At 40.8% G+C, this 19900-nt stretch overlaps 1 protein-coding gene across 2 annotated transcripts in view; it reads left to right on the forward strand.

The window, feature by feature from the left end:
* Pip4p2 (phosphatidylinositol-4,5-bisphosphate 4-phosphatase 2) overlaps positions 1–19900 on the forward strand; it is a 52284-nt gene that overhangs the window by 20437 nt on the left and 11947 nt on the right. For both annotated transcript variants that reach the window (XM_021652367.2, XM_060386020.1), the window contains exons 2-4: positions 5838–5986; positions 10832–10938; positions 11922–12045. In XM_021652367.2, the coding sequence (XP_021508042.1) occupies positions 5838–5986; positions 10832–10938; positions 11922–12045 (380 nt within the window). The remainder of the gene's footprint in view (positions 1–5837; positions 5987–10831; positions 10939–11921; positions 12046–19900) is intronic.

Genomic DNA, 19900 nt, shown 5'->3' on the forward strand with positions numbered 1-19900 from the left:
TATGTGGCTACCAAGACTCTTAAAAATGGAATTTTTTGACTTAATGGTGAGCTGCAATTCTGAGATCACAGTAGCCTTTTTATCTAGAAAACGTCACTGAGGTACAACTCTAGTGACTTCTTGACTATTTTAAAAGTGAAAGAAGATGAAGTGAGAAAAATCTAAATCCTAATTATTGTTGGAGTAACCGAGTCCAGCATTACAAGTCTCTTCTGAGAGGGACAGAGCTGGAGGTGAAGGTTTCTTCGGGCTAAGGTCTGGGTGAGAAAGGCCAAAAGTACATGAGGAGTCTCTAAATCACCTGAGGGCAACAGTGATGCACAGAAAATTGTGATGAAAGGCCTTGAAGTGCTGATTGCTGGAGCCATTAGGCTGCAGTAGCTGCCATTCTGTTGATTTTATTTGTGTGTTGGGTCAACCTGATATCCTCCAGCATGGTTTAAAAGGAACTCCCCCCCCACCCCCACCACCACCACAAGGAAGAGAGCTTTTTTCTTTCCCACCAGCCATTCTTCTGTAAGGCCCCAAGCTCTCCTGTGAGGAAACTGGTAGCCATATATTCATTTAGTCCTATATTTCTAAGAGACATTTGGGTACCCAATAAATGGTGCTTCGTGAACTCACTAGGTTGTTAGCTATGGAGTGAACAAGAGCCACATAGGCGCCATTATCACAGTGCTAGGGACTGAGTCGTTAACAAGCCGGACAGGCCCTGGGCTACATGGAGCTGCCCATTCTATTTTACCACCATGGCTATCCACCACTCACTCAAAAGAGCAGATTTGAACATTTTTAAAAAATATTTATTTATTTATATAGCATTCCACCTACATGAGTGCCTACACACCAGAAGAGGGCACCAGATCTTATTATAGATGTTTGTGAGCCACCATGTGGTTGCTGAGAATTGAACTCAGGACCTTTGGAAGAACAACCAGTGCTCTTAACCTCTGCGCCACCTCTCCAGCCCCCTGAACACTTTTTTTTTTTTTTTGTCACTAAGGACTTTTCTTGTTTGACAGATTAAAAATTATGGGGCAAGTTTATCTTCAAAAACTTGCCCCATAATTTTTAATCTGTCAAACAAGAAAAACAAGATTTTGTATTTTGCATTTCAAGTGATTGTTACTGCACTGACATTTTATTATTCAAAAGCAAAAAGACACTGTCTGCTCTTCCAGAGGACCTGGGTTCAATTTCCAGCACCCACATGACTGCTCACAACTGGCTGTAACTCCATTCCCAGGGCATTTGATGCCTCTCCTGGCCTCCTCGGTACCAGGCATGCACATACAGACAGAACAACCATACACACAAAAAAATGACAAAATACTAATTAACCTGCTTCATTTTGTTATTTTTATTTACATGTATGCATCTGGGTGAGTGAGTGCCTCTTGTAAAGAGGTACCTGAGGAGGCCAGAAGAGGGAGGACATCAGTTCTGCTGGAGATGGAGTCACAAGTGATTTATGAATTGTCCATCATTGGGTGCTGGGAACTGTGGGTCCCCTGAAAAAGACAAGCATTCTTTACTGCTGAGCCACCTTTCCAGCCCACCCTTTCTTCTTTGCTTCTTTCCTCCCTTTTTTCCTCCCTTCCTTCTTCCTTTCCTTCCTTCTCTTTCTCACAATTTGAAAAATCTTTGTGTTGTGTATGTATATATGTATGTGTACATGTGTATGTGTGTATGTCTGTGCATATGAATTAAGTGTGTATATGTGTGTATTAATGTATATATGTGTACATATGTTTGTGTGTATATGTATGTGTGTGTGTGTTACACATATATGTGTATGTGTGTGCACATGATTGTCATGAGTGCAGTGGAGGTCAGACGACAACCTCAGATGTTGGCTGTCACCTTCCAGCGGGTTTGAGATGAGGTCCCTTTGCCAGGCACATGAGGATAGCTGACACTTGAAGCATAGGGTTCTTGTGTCTCCACCTCCCATCTTGGCAGTCAGGACGCTGCCATCATTCCTGGTTTTATGTGGTTTCTGGGGATTAGAACTGGGAGCTCCATGCTTCTGTGGTAAGGTCTTTACCACTAAGCCATATCGCTAACCACCATTGAAATTTTCCTGGGGGAAAGGCTTTTGCCTGTTTGGGTACTCTTTTGTGTTGTAGTGGTCAGCTTCTCCCTCATCTCTAGTGCACTTGCTTGTTGTGTGTGTGTGCATACCTAGATTATGTTTAGTTGTTAAAACTCTGCATAGACTGGACCTAGGCCCCCCTCCAACATCTATGTAACTTGTAACTGATAGGCAACCTGGTCTCCATGTGGGTTCCCTGGTAAGTGGAGCAGAACCTGTCTCTGACATGGGCTCTGTTTCCTGCCTTTGGATCCCTTACCCCTAGCTGGGCTGCCTTGTCTGGCCTCAGTGGAAGAGAATGTGCTTAGAGTCCTGATGCAACTTTATGCGCTGGGGTGGAGGTGTGGCGGGGGAGGTGTTCCCTTTTTCTGAGGAGAAGAGGAGGAGGGAAAAGGGGAAGAGGGTGAGAGGGTGGGACCTGGTGGAGAGGAGGGGTTACGATTGGGATGTAAGATGAATAAATAAATAAATTCAATGAAAAATACAAAACATTTCTTTCTTGTCTTTTAGTGTAGAAGAGGTCCTGAGTTTATGGGAAAAGTACTTCCTGTTACTTTGTAACTCAAGGTCAAGGCAAGAGAGGAAATTACTTTATAACTGCTATTTGTAAAGTCTACCATTTATTAACTCAAAGCAGTGTGTCTTGAATTTCTAGAGATGTCTGTAGTATTTTATTTTATTTTTTTCTGTGCAGCCCGTTTTGGGAGGAGGGAAGGGGTGGGGCATCAGTCCTTGGCCGCCATAGCTCCTTCCTAGCTGTCAGTACATTGTTCGGGTCCTCCGGCTGCCTCTTGGCACGGATGTGCGTGCCCACCCTCTTTTTGATGAACCTGAGCGAGCATGCTTGTCTTTAGACACCTCGAGCAGCTTGGTGGCCGGCCACGAAGCCTCACAACTCTCGGATCATGGCTCGCACGAACTTGGTGTGCTTGGTGAGACACCCACCACGCTGCTGGCTGCGCCTGGGCCTGCTGAGGGTCTTCATCACCTTGTGGCCCTTGTTGAGGTTCATGGCCACGGGGTAGCGCAGGGCCAGGGTAGTGCAGGGCGTGGCACTTTACGGATTGCTCTATCGGATCTCAAGAAAGGAGACGTTAGTCTGAGGAAAAAATACACGCGTCATCACCATGCCTGTCTCGGGCACCATCGGCGGTGTGTGTGCTCTTCCTCAGACTAATGTCTTCCTTTCTTAGTTCTCATAGGTAAAGCAATCCGTATTCCTCCCTCACCATCGCTTTAACTCGCTTTTGTCTTCAAGCATTATGGGTCACTCTAGACCAACCTTAACATCCTTTCAAGATTTCAGACTATTTGTCTAACTTAAGACATGCATAGTTCTTTGCCGTATTCAGTGTTTGGCAGTGCTCTGTCTGATACAAAGCTTCCCAGGAATGTAAACAGTATTATCATTTCAAAATGGCCTCGGGCTTAGAACCTTGGCTGCTCCAGGAATCCAGCCTGTGAGTCATTTGACTGTACATCACTTGTTGCTAATCATATGAAAAACAAAACAAAACAGTGTAATAACACTATGTAGTAAAAAGGTCATATGTGGATTGTAAATATGCCAGTTGTACTGTTCTCTGACACTATTTTTCATGCTCTCAGAAGCTCTTTGTTGCCTGTGGTTCTTTGTCTAGGGGTGCAGCCCTGTGAGATTTACTTGTCATTATATCAGTTTATCAAGTGATTCTGAAACTCTTTACCCACTCAATCAAATATAGACTCTATCTCACAAAGCACAACTACAACAGCAAAAAATAGTTACGTGTGTTTGTGTATATCTTTGAGTTATGAGAATTTCCAGAAGATTTACTTTTGTGTGTACTTAGGCTTATAAACCTGACACCTTCTTCCACCTGTATTTGAAAAGAAATCAGGAAACAAAATTTGGTAAAGGAAAAGGGATGTGTTTGCAGTTTGACTGTTGATAGGAAGGGAGGTCTAATTTCCTTCTCATCTCACCTGTGACCATCTTGCAATGTATAAAAAAGCATGACAAAAGGGTAAATTTAGCTGTGAGATCTGTTATGATGTCAGCTTTTTATTTAATCCCTGTCTAAAGAAAATGCAATCTTAAAGATGCTTCATTTTGAAGGTGAAAAGAACTGAGGGTTTTTGTGGCTTGTAAGATCTGTCTATACCCAGAATGCCAGTGTTTTTTTGGCTTAGCAGAAGACTCCTATTACAGTGGCGGAGGGGGTGGGCACAGGATGGGCACATTCACAGTTGATAGTGTGATAGCTGAAGGAGGGACAGACAGGAGTCTGTCTTCTTCCCTGACAAGCTTCAGCATCAGCTTAAGGTTAAAAAGCGTGTGAAACACATGTTCGTTTGAATCATTATGTCCATCAGCTGTCATTACCACTCTTGTTTCATCTATTTCCATTTCCGAGTGTGTATGTGTGTGTGTTGTTCCTGGATTATCTTATTTCAGACATCATTTTATTTTACTCTTAAGCCTCTATGTCTTCTTTTAAAGTTCTTAATGATAAGTAAACATTTGAAGTTAGAAATTGTTAAATTTACTTTATGTTGTTTGTGTTGGAAATTAAGATAATCCCCATTTCTCTCCCATTCTGTTCTGCTCAGTTTGCCTGGGTTGAATTAACTTTCTCAAGATCCTGATTATATTGTGATCAGAGTCAGTCTTTTTATTCACCTAGTATATAGAGAAAACACAACAGTATTCAACATATTTTATGTGTAAGTGATTTTAAGACTTCACTTTTATTGTCCATTTTTGTTTTCTGGTAGTGAGAGATTGTATTTATAAATTTATTATTCTTTGACAGAGACTCTCTCTTGCCATGTGGAAACAGTGTCTGGAGGGCTGGTGATATGAATGGGTAAAATAATTTACAAAGGGTCCAGACAGAGAAAATTGATTGAAATACACTTCAAGGCAAGTTCTAACCAAATGTTGAGGAACATTCATGTAATTCCAGAACTTAGGGAGCCAGAATCAGGCTGATTTCTGTGAATTCACAGCCAGCTGGTCTACAAAGCAAGTCCAGGACAACCAAGGCTACACAGAGAAACCCTGTCTTGAAAAACAAAATAAAACCAAAGCTAACCAACCAACCAAACAAAAACCCACTACAGGGAAAGTCACGTTCTTAGAGAGGAGGGTGCTGAGGGGATCTTGGCTCTGGGAGGGAATGGGGATTCTTCTAACGGTGTAACAGCTGGTCTTGTGAGTCATCTGTAGGCATCAACCTGTGGATGGATAGGTGCTCTTCACGGAATAGATTTTACAGTGCTGCCTCTCTGGGTTGGTCATTTAGACAGAGTGTTGGGTGTCAACCCCTAAGTGCCATAAGTAACTAGACCAAGCAGGTCTAGGTCCCATTGTCCCCACTGATCCCCGAGCCCTAGGTAGTAGTGCAGGTTGGCCTTGTTTTTGCAATCCTCCTGTCTCAGTTTACCAAGTGCTGGAATCACAGGTGCACTAGTATATGATTTGCGGTTAGGCACAAACTGCTACCACCAACTCCACAGTCGAATGCAAAGGAATAGGGCGGGTATTTCGAGTAAATGAACTTTCCCCACCACAGGAGACCCTCAGCCACCATATTTGGATTTTATCAGAGTTAAGAATCACTGTGCTAGACAACAGCGTCACATGCAATTAGGGCCAGTCAGCTGGTGTTAAATCTTAAATATGGAGGAAGTGTTTTCTTAGTCTGCCTAACGCTTCTGAGCTCAAGCTCAGAGACTGATAGAGTGTACATCCTTTCAGCGGAACTCCCACCGCCGTACACAGCCATCGCCAGTCCAGGAGCCAGTGGTGTTCCCGTGATCAACTGTCGCGTGTGCCAGTCGCTGGTCAACCTGGATGGCAAACTTCACCAGCACGTGGTTAAGTGCACCGTTTGCAATGAAGCTACGGTAAGTGGCGCTTTCCATGAAAAAGCCTAGAGCGTTGGAAAAGCAAGAAGTGTAGGTCAGTAACTGCTGTCTTCTTTCTCAAGGGAGTTCTTTAATGTTACGTAAGTGCCAGTGTGGGCAGTGTGCAAACACGATGATCCTTTTCGTTTCTGTTCTGCCTGTCTTTTAGGATGCCTCTACATGTTTGGGATAACACCGTTACCGTTTTTCTTTGTTAACTTAAATATAACTTCCTTGTGGGTCTTTACATATTGTGGGCATTTATATTTCTCTTCAGTATCTGTCCGTTTCTGTTTCAGTGCAAATCTACAGGGCTTTACTGCAGGTGTGGTCTTTATCTCTAATATGCAGAGAACTGTTAATATCCATATCAGCATTCTTTTTCTTTGATTATAAATTTATTACTACCTCTTAGGCCAAACTGCTTGTTTGTAAATTAGCTTAGTATTTTATTGAACTTGCTAGATACTAATTCAGTGTATTTTTAAAGTAATTGAAGAGCATTATTTTTGAAGGGCATTTAGAAAAGCTTTTCTTTGGGAAGCATAACTAAATTTACTCTCTCAAATAGTGCCTGGTGAGGGCTGTACTGCTTAGTTGCTCTCCATTCCTACTTGCATAGTTAGACTTTAAATTTTCTTCAGTCTCTTTTGAACTCTGCAATTAAATAGGAATTGAATTTTGGTGCTTGTTTTGTTTTCCTGTTTGGAAAACTGTAAAGCATTCTGCTTGTGATTATTGTATCTAAGAAGCACAAATCACAGATACTGGGCTTCATACTGGGTTTGAAAGTTGCAAAACAAAACTCTAATTCGTAAAGCCATGTATTTCCTTGCAGATATTCTTTTCCTGCAAGGGCTAGCCCATCATTTAGAGACGTTTGTCATGATAAATATTCATAACTACAAAGCTAGCTAGTGTGGAAGTTGATGCATGGCTGGTGAATTTAATTAGGATCACCTTCTGTTGTGCTCTTTGCAGACTAGGCAAGCAAAGGAAAGGGTAAGACAAAAGTACTAAATTTAAAAGACAGCTTTGACTCTGCTTGAATCTAATAAGGTCTTCTTTCACTCTGTGATATCTATTTATGTATGTCTTCTTTCCTTGAGACAGGGTCTGTGTGTGTATGGGGGGGCACCATGTGTGTGTGGAGGCCAGAGGAGGATTTAGGGTGTCTTTCTCTCTCACCCTTGGCCTTATTCCCTTAAAACGGTATGTTTCACTGGAGCAGAAGCTTGCCCTTTCGGCTAGGCTGACTGTCTAGAATTTCCTCTACCTCTGACTGTCTCTGCCATACCCTGCCTACAGTGCTGGGATTGCAAGTGTGTGCAGTCATGCCTGTCTTTTTTAAGTCGATGTTGAGAATTTGAATTCAGGTCCCCATGCTTGCACAGTAATCTCCCCTCCCCCCACAGAGCCATCCCCACAGTCCCTTTGGACACATCATCTTACTACATAGCCCAGGCACCCTCAAGCTCATTCATGATCTCCTGTTCAGTTCCTGGGAGTATGTCGCCATGCCCCACTTTTGTTAATGGATAAGAGCAAACACACACACAAAAGGTTTAAGACTTTGTGTTTACTCTTTGGAAGTAAACAGAACAGACTAGGCCATTCATGCTGGAACTGAAGCTTAGCAAACAGGGTCAGTCAGCCAGCGATTCATTTGTATGGGACCAGTGCAGTTTGTTCTAAGAAAACTACTTTGGTACCTAAAGGAAATCATGTTGACTCTTTTCACCATTAGCCCCCTCCTCCCCACAAGTAAAGAAATGTTAACAATTGTGCACCGCTAGATAAGCTAAAAACATGTAATCAGACTGTCTTGTTTTGTAGCTTTAAGGTTACAGAGGAGGAAACATGAAAAGAAAGTTTTGAGGAGCTCCTTGACAAGTGACTGGATTATGTCTTACATGAAGCTTGGTCTTAAGCTTTTGAGAGCTGTGGGGCACCAGGCGTAGCGTTAGAGAATTCTAGGTTGAAAATGTTGGAGATAATGAATGAAATAGGCTCAGGCCCAACAGCCAAATTCCTTACACCCGCTGTCTGTGTCCACTACTGTGATCCTTTCCCGACCACCTGAAATTGGGCCTCAGGATGTCTGTTCTCTGTGGTGGCGGCTCTGACTGGAACCCGGTAGTCTGTTAGGTAAAATGGCCTGTAGCCAACGGGTAGCCCGGGATTCAGAGACTGCAGTGTGAGTCCCAGTTCTGTTTTCTGTTGAGTGACTGTATCTTGAGGGTTTTCTATTTTAAAGTGTGATTTCTTCATGCTACAATGACACTAGCTTTGTAGAACTGTATGTAGAACTGTATGTACAACAGCAGAGTTATTGGCAGCACAGCTTTCATGATTGCTGTTGTTATTGTTGTTCTTGTTATTATTCGGGACAAGATCTCATTGTGTAGCTCTGGTTGTTCTGAAACTCACTCTGTAGACCAGGATAGCTTGGAACTCATAGAGATCCACCTGCCTCTTCCTTCTGAGTGCTGGGGTTAAAGGTGTGCACCATCACACCCGGCCAGGCCACTTTGTTTTACCAAATAATAATTTTAGAATATGTGCTTGGGCTGCAGAAATGACTCAGCAGTTAAGAGCGCTTGCTGTCCTTGCAGAGGACTTGGGTTCAGTTCCCAGTACCCATTTGGCAGCTAACAGCACTCTTTTGTAACTCCAATTCCAGGGGACCCATTACCCTGATCTGGCTACAGGCACTGCACACATATGATACACAGACATACCTGTAGGCAAAACATCCATATACATAAAATAAAAATAAATAAATCTGAAAAGCAAACAAACAAGCTCAAACACATTTCTCTTCTCCTTCTCCCATGCAGACCCAACAGGACATGACATACGGTGGCACTGAGGACTATCACTCAAAACCCAACTTAGTTGCCTTGTGTTATAAGGGAAGGCACTGATGTTTAGGAGTGAGAAAGTAATAAAATATGTGTGAAAAATATATTGTCAAACACATTTATTTTATGGTAAATTTTGAATCACACTAATAAATAACAAACATATATAAGCCCAAATTCTGTTTTTCTTGTTTTACACTCTACATGTATATATTTTTGATGTTTGTGAGTTTTAAGCATTCAGGTGTAGTTACCTACAATATAATTTAATAAATTATAGAATTTTTACTAACATTTATGTATTTCTATGCCAGTTATTTACTTAAGCATTTGAATTTTTTTTGAATGGTATGTATGGACACTTTTTGATTTCCGTATGCAACAATATACCCGTAAGAGGCGGAATGCATTTAGCATATATACACAGAGCGCAGTATATATTTAGCCTGCTGAACACCCCGGGTTACCAGCAGCGTTGTTTCGATGCAGTGTGGGTTATTTTCCCTGTGGAGCAAGTGGCTGAGAGCTGTGGCTCGCTGCTGATTCACTCCAGCCTCTTCAGGAAATCTCATAGTGCATACTGCTGTGCTAGCCTTGAAGAAGATAAAACTTCAACAGCCTCTGTATGTTTTCTCCCAAACACAGACGTCTTTACATCACCAAATGAATGAATGAAAAACTGCAAGTTGGACTGTTAGAATAGTCCTATTAAGGACTCCCTGCAGGCAAATATGAAGAATTTCTAAGTGGCCATCATCCTTATTTAAAATTTATGCTGTACAAGCTTTTCTTTCTAAGTATACTTCACTAGCATAGCAGAAAATTAACGTTGACGTCATATTGCCATCTAGTATTTTTTATTTTTGCCATTTTATTTACCTTTTAAACTTTTCCCAATTTCGTTTACCTTTCTCTTTCCTTTCTCCATTTCCATCTTCCCTTTTTTAAGTGTCTGGGGGTGCTGCCTGCATGGATGTTGGTGCACCATGTGTGTACAGTGCCCAGGGAGGCCAGAAGAGGGGGTCAGAGCCCCTGGACTTGGGAGTTGCAGATGGCTATGGCCCTGGGAATTAAACTCCCACCCACCACCCCAGCCTGGAGAGTAGCGAGTGCTCATAAACATTCATCCCCCGCTGCCCTGAGTCCCACTTCCCAAGCTGCCTCATGAACGTCTTTAGGAAGGAGAGACTTCAGAAGTCAGAGCAGAATCCTATATTGCGTTTGGTTGCCACCTGACTTCAACATTCTCTTTTCTGAAAATTTGTTCTCTTTCGTCTTGATTGCTTTTATGTTTTTTTGGTACAGGCAAAATATTTTGTAGACTGTCTCTCAGGTTAAGATGTCTCCTGTGTCCTCAGGTCATGTGTTTTGGAAGGAGCACCACAGGAAACATCTGTTCTTTTCATTGTGACTATCCAGTGTAGGAGGCTTAAGATCTAATATTGCCAGGAACGCTCTCTTCCATGCTTTTTGTTCTCACTTTAAGTTAACTGTAAATATATTTAAAAAAATACTAGTATTTGAATCCTCTGCAAGTTTTTAAGTTACATGTTGCCATAAAATTAGTCACTTCTAGAGGACTTTAAGAAAAGATGTAATGAGCCTCTTTTCTCTGCTGTGGCTTCCGCAGAGCTGGCCCGGCTACAGGAGCTCTGTGTGTGTTTCTTACCTGAGGGAATAGGTATAGGATCTTAGCTGGTGAACTTTAAGGGGAAAACAACTAGCACTACCTACTCCTACCCGATGAAAAGGCCAGGGTAAACTCATTTTGAAATGTATTCTTTATAACAAACTGCCACAGTCCCTGAATTTCTGAGTGCTTTGCTATTGGAACCATGTGCAGTACACTCTTTCTTAGACTGTACTTTCGTAGCACTGTGGGGCCTTTGATTTTCAAGTAATTCTTTCCTCCTTAAACACAATTTGTGACAACTTGTATTTTGGTTGATTTCCTATATCTGCATTTTTTTCCATTATCTAGCCAATCAAAACCCCCCCAACAGGGAAGAAATATGTTAGATGCCCTTGTAATTGTCTCCTCATTTGTAAGGACACATCTCGGCGAATAGGATGTCCGAGACCCAACTGGTAAGAGACCAAGATTCATTCCTTATTCATTCATTCAACAACTATTTAATTAAGGGTCATTGTATGCTAGGCTTTATTTCAGACAGTCTATCTTCAGTTATTACAGAGCACAGAGTTTTCTTGTTACTATTGTTAAAGAGATGATGTACTTAGAACTTGGCAGTCAGAATTATTTGTAGGATATAATGTTTTTGAATGAACAATGGATATTTTCTTTCTCTTATGTGGGTATTCAGTGAGCTTTAATACGTCGGTGGCTCACTGAAATTATTAAAAATAACTAGTGAATTTACCTTTGATATGATTAATTTTAATCCAGGAGGCATGTTTTGTCGTGTATCTCCTCACATGCTCCGTGAGTATCTGTATAATATATGTAATAAGGCCCAGGCTTCTCTGCCACATTTCACTGCTCATGTGCTCACACGCAAGTATATAAAAACCTTCACTGTTTCCTGCAACTTCTCTGGCCTTTTGATCATAATCTGGCCGGAGAACAGAAAGGAAACATGGACCCCACTTTACTTTATTTCCATCTCTGAGTGACTAATTATCAAGGAGTATCAGGCTTTTGGGAGGAATTTGGTGTCGTCTTAGCACTTAGTACTTTCATGACAGACACTTTTATTAATGTGGAAAATATTTTGTGCATTTACATTCACTCTTCTTCCAAATTCAAGTTGTCTTTGTAGTTTAGGAAAAAAATAACTCTTATTTGAAGTTATAAAAATTTAGGAATGACAGTTAAATGCTTCCTAAGAACATTAATTAGAACTCATGTCATAACATGGCTTATATTTGAAAAAATATGTATTTTGCATTCCTTTTGAAAGATTATTGGTGTTTTCTGTATTTTGGGGTCTAGTGTTTGATAGTGAATTCAGTTAATTCGCGTTATTGTAGTCCGATTCTGGCCGTATGTTCTGCATTTGCCCTTGGTCTGCTTGTGGGCTAATGAATTTGTTTGCCTTTTCTTCCGACAGTCGGCGCATAATTAACCTTGGCCCCATAATGCTCATTTCTGAAGAGCAGCCGGCTCAACCTGCATTGCCAATCCAGCCAGAAGGTACAAGGGTTGTGTGTGGGCACTGCGGAAACACGTTCCTGGTAAGTAGCTGTACTTTGGCCATTTGTAGACACTAATCCATAAATCCAGGTTATGATCTATAGATTTGAGGACTGTTTACAATTGTACTGTGAGCCTTATTTGTGAAGCTCATGAGTAAAGAGTATGGCAGGGATATCCAACATCCTTTGTGAACTAGACAAAAGATGAATCCAGTTGTAGCCCTATGGGTATCTTTGTGAGCAAATACATTTTAGCACTCTTTTTACGCTACTTAATTGCACAGCACACATGTTCAACTTATTTTTATGGCAATTCAAGAACAATTCTTATAATGATTTATAAAATATTTTCTGACTTTAAAAATTTTACTTGGGGCAGGGGTGGAGAGATGATGGCTCTCCAGTTAAGAGCACTGTTCTTCCAGAGGTCCTGAGTTCAATTCCCAACAACCACATGGTGGCTCACAACCACCTATAATATAATCTGATGCCCTCTTTTGGTATGCAGGTGTACATGCAAATAGAGAATTCATACATAAGATAAATAAATCTTTAACAAAAATTTAACTTGGAGTAAAGGACATTAATTCTGATACCCATGATTAGACAGGCCATTGGAGAAAATCTAAAATAGAAGTATTTTGATGTGAGCAAATCTGTGGAAGTATTTTACAACTATGGACTTCAACTCACAGTTTATTTTTAAAGAATTAATTTCATAATGACTCACCCCATCAGGAATGGTAACAAAGGATTTCGTTGGCCCATCATGGTTGTACATGCCTTTAATCCAAGCCCTCGGGAGGCAGAGTCAGTTGGATCTCTAAGTTCAAGGCCAGTCTGGTCTACAGAGTGCGTTCCAGCTAGAGCTATGGAGGGATTCTTTTTTTTTTTTTTCTATTTAGCATATAGGCGAAAAGAATTTTACTTTATTTGCCACCCTTGGAATCAGAAGGAAGGCCCTGAATGCTGCCCTGGAATGAAAGAGCTCAAGAAGTGTGATTGGTGCTTTCTTCTTAAGTGTTTGTTGTATTGAAGCGAGTTGTATGTAGGCATTCTAAGTGTTGATCAGGCGTGGGGCCACCTCGTCCACCTCGTTACCAGCTGTTGTCCCCAGTGCTTTCAGCTTCTCCAGCTACTTAACTGAAAGTGGTTTAGTAGTTCAAACTGTCTCTTTTCCTATTTCTTTTTGACGTGTCAATTATGGACCTTATTCTCGACTTCGTAAGATTTGATGTGAACATTTGTGCTTACACCACCTTCCTCGTATTCTCTCCCTCATTGCCTTTCCTTATTCCCCACAGACTTATGTCACTGAGTGTTCACATGCTTTAGATTAGTAGAGCGACTGTGTTCATGGCAGAGCCATGTGATGTGGCTTATTTTCCTCCTTGGCTTTCAGCATTTTATTGGAACTGTAAATATTTGCTCATCTTCTTTGGATTTGTTTAGTTCTCTATGTATACATTAATTATTTACATGGTGTTTTAGATATATAAAATTTCGCTATCTAGTCAGATGTGTCTAAAATATCCTATTTTAGTTCTCTGCTCCATAGCTGTCATCCTGGACCCTCCTTCACCACCGTCCTGAAAGGTCTTTTTTCCATCTGCAGATCTGCATCTCCTGCCACTTTGTCCTGAGAAGAGAAAGGACGTAAACTTTATTCTGTAGGAGGCTTTTACTCTAACATCAGGTTTGCACAATAATTACTTTAGATATTGAACATCAGGTTCCCAGTTGTTCCATTCAGAAAATTGCAGACTTTCGCACTGGTAAGGAGATTTTTGCTGTTTTAGTTCCAGGTCCTTGCTGTCTGACTTATTCCTCTCCATTTCTCTTGTTTTTCTATCTTCTCTTTCACTTTCCTCATTGATTTGAAATTTCACAAGGACATGTCCTGGGGAAAGTATTCTGCGGGCCTTTGAATTTATTTCAGATGATCTAATTTAAGCTTAAATACCTAGTAGCCTTTCACATTCTGTTTCCTTTTGATTATAATCTCTTCCCCAGAAAAATACTATGCTTTTGAGGAGGCACTATTTTATTTCAATGCTGTTCTCTTTGTCCTCATTTTTCTATTTGTGTTTCTTTTATAACAGAAAATTTACTGAAATGTTTATTTAAAGAGGCCCCTCACTGGACTCTTCATGAAGACAGAATCTAGATGATTTCTTTTCCATTGTCTCCTTTTCTTTGAAAACTTGTCATTCACAAATACCTGCAAATCTGCTGAGGAGCCAGTTCCACTGAGGAAAGATTCTTTGCTCTCCAGGGAGAGGTGGGACTGGGATACAGCCGTCTAGGCAATGACTGGGTGATGTGCTTACCTTCTGCTCCAGTGTAGACTTTAATTCCTTTGGTTTTGGAATACTCTGCCTGCTTTCCTAAGGTCACAGGCTTGATCGCAGTTCCTTTCTCAGACTGAATCACTGCTCTCTTGCTTATGTTGAGAGAGGAGAGCTTTAGGCTGTGTAGTCTGGAGAGAGTTTACAAGAAACACTTGGTATTTGGTTTTCAGCCTTGTGTAGCTGACAACCAGAAATCATGTGTATATGAAAATCATCAGACACAAACTAGTTGATATTTACATCACGCTTAGTGTAAGTATCATAAAAACAACATTGGACACTTTGTTATTTGCTTTACAGTTTCAAGAAGATGAGACAGTACCATAGCTATTGTTCCACAGTAGACGGCTCCTAACTCTTCTTTGGCTTTCTCGAGCCACAGAGGTGGCTGTCCCCTTTGCCCCTGTGGGCTTTGTTGTTTTTGTTTTTGTGTACAGACGTGGTCACACGGTGTTTGTCTTTCTGTGTCTGGCTTGTTTTGTTTGCTGTAATATCCCTCATGTTCACTCCTGCCATGTTGAGTTGTAGGTGCCTTCCTTTTAAGGACTGAACTGTTTCATTTCATGCACGTGCCACCGTTTCTTGATCTGTCGGTGGGTTGGTGAGTGGCTTCTGCGTTTTGGTTAGTGTGACTGGTGCTGCAGTAGGTGTGGAAATGTGATGCTTCTTGCTTTTGTCATAACCTCTAACATCCAGCCTAGAAAGCACACAGTAGTTCAAATACCCCGCAGTGGGCCCTGCCTTCTTTCTCCGCCATGTCTCTCTGCAGGCAGTTGCGTTTTAGCATCCAGGTCACAAAGCCACTTGTTAAGACTTTGATTTCTACTCTACACAATTTGGAAGACATTTGCCCTCTGTTGTTTGTTTGTTTATTTTTTCTTATTGTGTCTTACATCTATAAATTCACTCACTATCACTTTAGGCATAGTTGGAGGAGGAAATGAAAACCTGTTCACTCATTCAGTTGTGTGCAATTCATAATAGTGATTCAGATTTTTCCTACCTAGGACAAAATATAAGTCCCTTTCCTTATATTTTATTATGTGATTGAGGGAATATATTTGGAATAAGCCACAGATTTCTGTTTGTATTCAGACTGACAGTACAGATTGGTATGCTTTACAGAAGTCAGCAGACATACAGTAAACGAACTCACCTAAGTATAGATTGAACACATTGGGTGCTCTTTGTCTCATACGAAGAAGCTGTCATTTTAGTGTACTATAATTTCAAACTACAGAGCAGATTCTTTTCTTACTCAGGAATCTCCTTCCATGATGGCCTTTCTGTTTTCTATTTTGAATCTCTCAATAGATTACCTTTATAGCTACTTTATGAAAGAACTATTGTAATTTATTTAAAAAAAAAATACAGAGAGCGTATGTACCTGGTGCTGCATAGATCCCAAGGAAATCATGGCAAACAGGAAGCAACCTCTATTTTCATGGTTTTCTAACCTAGCAGGAAGAGATATTTAAGAGCATGGGGATACATTGTTTTCATGCAAAGATGTAACTAACCTGAAAGACATGGAATTGTCCTCGGAATAATAGAAAACTATAGAGGTGCTTTATGCAAAGCTGGCAAGATAGCTGAGCAGGTAAAAGCCTTTGCTGCCAACCTTGATAAACCTAGTTTAATTCTAGGAAGCCACATGGCAGAGGAAAGGACTGATTCTCACATTACCCTCCGCAATAAGAACACACATGCACTCTCTCTCTCATGCAAAATAAAATAAGAATAAATGCAAAAATACTAATTAAAATAAAGAAGTGTTTTACACTTAGGCGTATGGGTGCATGCAGTCTATGACATAAACAGATGTTCAGCTTTTATTATTTAGAAAAGTGATGATGGTGGTTGATGTTTAGAAAAATTAGTGATGGAGAGAAAATTAGTGATAGTGTAAATAATGTGAAAAAGAGTGAGGAAAAAGTTTAAGATAATGTTAGCTATATATTTAAACTTAAACTGCAATGTAATATATTAGCTACCTTTATGATGTTTTGAACAAAGTGTGTTTTTGTGGCTCTTCCTGTTATCTCCTTCACCTCCCTGTTACTCCTGTCTCCCCACACCAAACCCCATTCTTTATTCTTTTCCCTTTTCATGTCCTCTGTTTAGTACTAGGGGCATTAGGCAGTAAATTCTATGGAAGTGATCCAAGTTGAAATTTTAAATAGATGTGTAGGAGGGTTAGTTTATAATTTATATCCTTATAATCTTTTTTCTTTTTCTATTAATTTTTATATATTTTTATTAATTATAGTTTATTCACTTTGTATTCCAGCTGTACCCCCTCCCTCATTCCCTCCCAATCCCACCCTCCCTCCCTCATCTCCTCCCATGCCCCCCCACCAAGTCCACTGATCGGGGAGGTCCTCCTCCCCTTCCCAATACATTCTGGATAGGATGTGGAGAAAGGGGACCCCTACTCCACTGCTGTGGGAATGTAAAATTGTACAACCACTTTATTTATAATCTTAAAATATAATTTATGCATTAATGTATTTTGCTATATGTAGCCATAGACTCACATTTATAGCCAAATTTTCTACTTCATATTTAGGCCAGGCATTAACCTGCGTCACATTAACCTGCCTTACTCACACAGTAACAATAATTAAAACTTTTAATTCTTTATCTAGAAGAGAGATGTTCAGCTTAAAATACAGGATGTAAAGATGATTTCAGAGTTTCTGGAAAGTTATTTTTGGTAATAAGTGAGAAGATTGTCAGGGTTTAAAGGATGGGAATTGATTTTGATAGTTTCGGGTTAACGAAGGAAGCCCAGTGGGAGCTTGGTGGTAAAGTGACTCTCCTTTGCTGGGGTTTATGCAGTAGAGGGGACCTTCTAAGACAGTCAGGAGGCCTTGAGGTCAGTCCCCAGCACATCAGGGGTCTGGGGAGTAAAGAGTCGCCCAGTTTCATAAGTGCCGGCTGCAAAGCTTTTCTTCCTACTTATGACCCTATCATTAATGTACTAAACATGAGAAGATTCAAGATTACCCATTCTTTGCCATGGGTGGAAAAAATCAAGAGAATAAAAACACATCAGGAATAAACATGAAGTTTATAAATGTAAGTATGCAGATATTTAATTCTGCAGGCTGAAAAGTGAGGCTGAACTGTATGTAGTTCAGTTTTCCAGGACAAAGAAAAGGAAAAAAAAAAAATCCTGTGATCTCTTAGAAGATACTTACGACATTTTAAACAAAAGGAAAAGAACAATAATGAAAAAAAATGCTGTTTCTGACCACTGAGATCAGAGAGAGCATTCTTTTTATGGATTAAAGATCAGTATGATGGGTGTTCTCCACAGCAGCCTTCTGTTTCTAGTGTCATTTCTTTAATAGTCAGGCTTATGGGTTAAGTGGGTTAGGAATTTACTGCTTGGCACTGTTTCAAGACCTGCCTGGACTCATTGACGCAGTTGAGAAGAACGAGAGCTGTGTTTGCAAATTATATTTAATGCCATATTTATTTATTGGGACAATCGATAATCAGGTATTATTCTATGAGCAGTTTCATAAATTTTGGGAAATGACAGGCTAAAAAAATTAGACATTTTTGTAAGTACGTTAGTGCTTTTCATGTGCGTCACTGCTAACATCTAAAAGGAAGTTTTATGTTTCGTGTGCAAATATTGTTTGTCTTCTGAACTATTTTGAGATAATCCTGTGGTCTGATAAGAGTGACTGTTTTGAGGGGCACATTGAAAAACCAGTTTCCTCAAAGAATCAAGTAACCATGCAGGCTTACATTAGTCCCAGGGAATATAAAGATATTTCTTAACGTGAGTGGAAGTTAGCACTGATCTCTTGGGAATGGGTGTGCTCTTGCTGATAAACGCCATATTCATCGTGACCGAGGCTAGTGTTCTCTTAAAACCACCCAACTCACCAAATCTGCCGAGTCACAGGTAATGCAGAGGCACAGCTCACCAAATGTGCTGAGTCACGGTAATGTTTCAAGTGGGCAAATCTGCTGCCCTCAGACAGAGTCAGATTTTTTTCACTTGAATACAGAGTTAATGCCATAGCAGGGGGAAATGATAGTTTTTATGGAAACATATTTTCAGGTGTTTCTCATTGTCTATTATATCCATTAGAATATATTCGGGAAGGATAATTCTAAGTGACTGGTTTTATGCAGAAAAGCCTTACTTAAGAGCTTTTACTGTTAAAAAAGGTATCAGGGGGCCACTGACTTTGTCTATTTAGTAGAATAGGTTAGAAATAAATGCAATATTGCAAGATGTCTAAAATGACTAAGTTTTAGAAAAGTCACTTTTAAAAAAAGATTTATTTATTTATTGTTCATATAGTATTCTGATTGCATGTGTGCCAGCAGGTCAGAAGAGAGTACAGATCTCATTATTGATGGTTGTGAGCCACCATGTGGTTGCTGGGAATTGAACTCAGGACTTTTGAAAGAGCAGCCAGTGTTCTTGACCTCTGAGCCATCTCTCAATTTTCTGACAGAAGTGAGATTTTCTTTTAAATGAGAACCTTGTCATTTAACTAAGTTTTCCTTGAAAGAGCAATAGCCTTTACCTACCAATGTCCATGCTGTTGTGTGGCCATAGGAGCTGAAGGGCCTGCCTGCCTGCCAGCTGACTTCCCCACTTGAATCATGGGAAGAAATGGTACCCAGTGGACTCAGACTCACAGTACAGGACAGAAGAGAACAAATAACATGAATTTATAGAGACTGTTGTGCTGTTATCTTAGCGGAGAGTCAGGGCCGAGACAGAGGCCAGAGCAGGGGAAGGTCTGAGCGTCTCTCCCAGGTCGGAATTCATGTGAAAAGCCCAGAGCCCATGTGTGAGATCACAAAGTGGGTCACATCCAAAGAGGCTAGGCTGAAAAGGTTTTCTCACAGTGCGTATGAGGGTAGGGGTTGCTCAAAGTCTTTTCTTCTCTTTCCTGCATGTCTCCCTTAGCGTCTGCATAGTGGATAGGGGGTACCTGACTGGGATCTGACTGATGATTCCCCAAGCTTCAGTCAGGCAGGGAATGGAGTATCTGTGTGTGAATACCAGTGCTTGCAGGATGTCAGACAGAAAGAGCATTGCTTTGACCAGTTCCCTTGCCAGTCAGTGAGCCTCTCTTCCACCAAATGGATAATGCTCTTGAAAGCCTCATGCGAGCAGCACTTGAGAACTCGGAAATACAGTGTGACTGTTGTAAGGGGTTTGATCACAGACATTGCTGTAGGCCTTTCCTGACAAAATCAGTTCTATCAGACTTGGAGTCAATGTCTACCACACGCTCTTTCCCATCCACCAGTGCCAGTGCTGAGACTTGGCCCTATACAGAGACACCCAGAGCCATACAGATGAGGAAGATAGGAAGGACTGCAGCCATATGGACATAGGTACCAATCTGCAGCTTTTCTAAAGACGCAGTCATGAATTCTATAAATAACATCTGAATTCTAGCATGGGAAACCGGTAATAAGGAGTTTGAAAAACTGAGGATGTGCTTGTGAGTAGCGGGAGGCAGAAGGCGCTGCTTTATCCTGGTCTAGTTACCACAGAT

This window comes from Meriones unguiculatus, chromosome 6, assembly GCF_030254825.1.
Source record: "Meriones unguiculatus strain TT.TT164.6M chromosome 6, Bangor_MerUng_6.1, whole genome shotgun sequence".
Lineage (NCBI taxonomy): Eukaryota > Metazoa > Chordata > Mammalia > Rodentia > Muridae > Meriones > Meriones unguiculatus.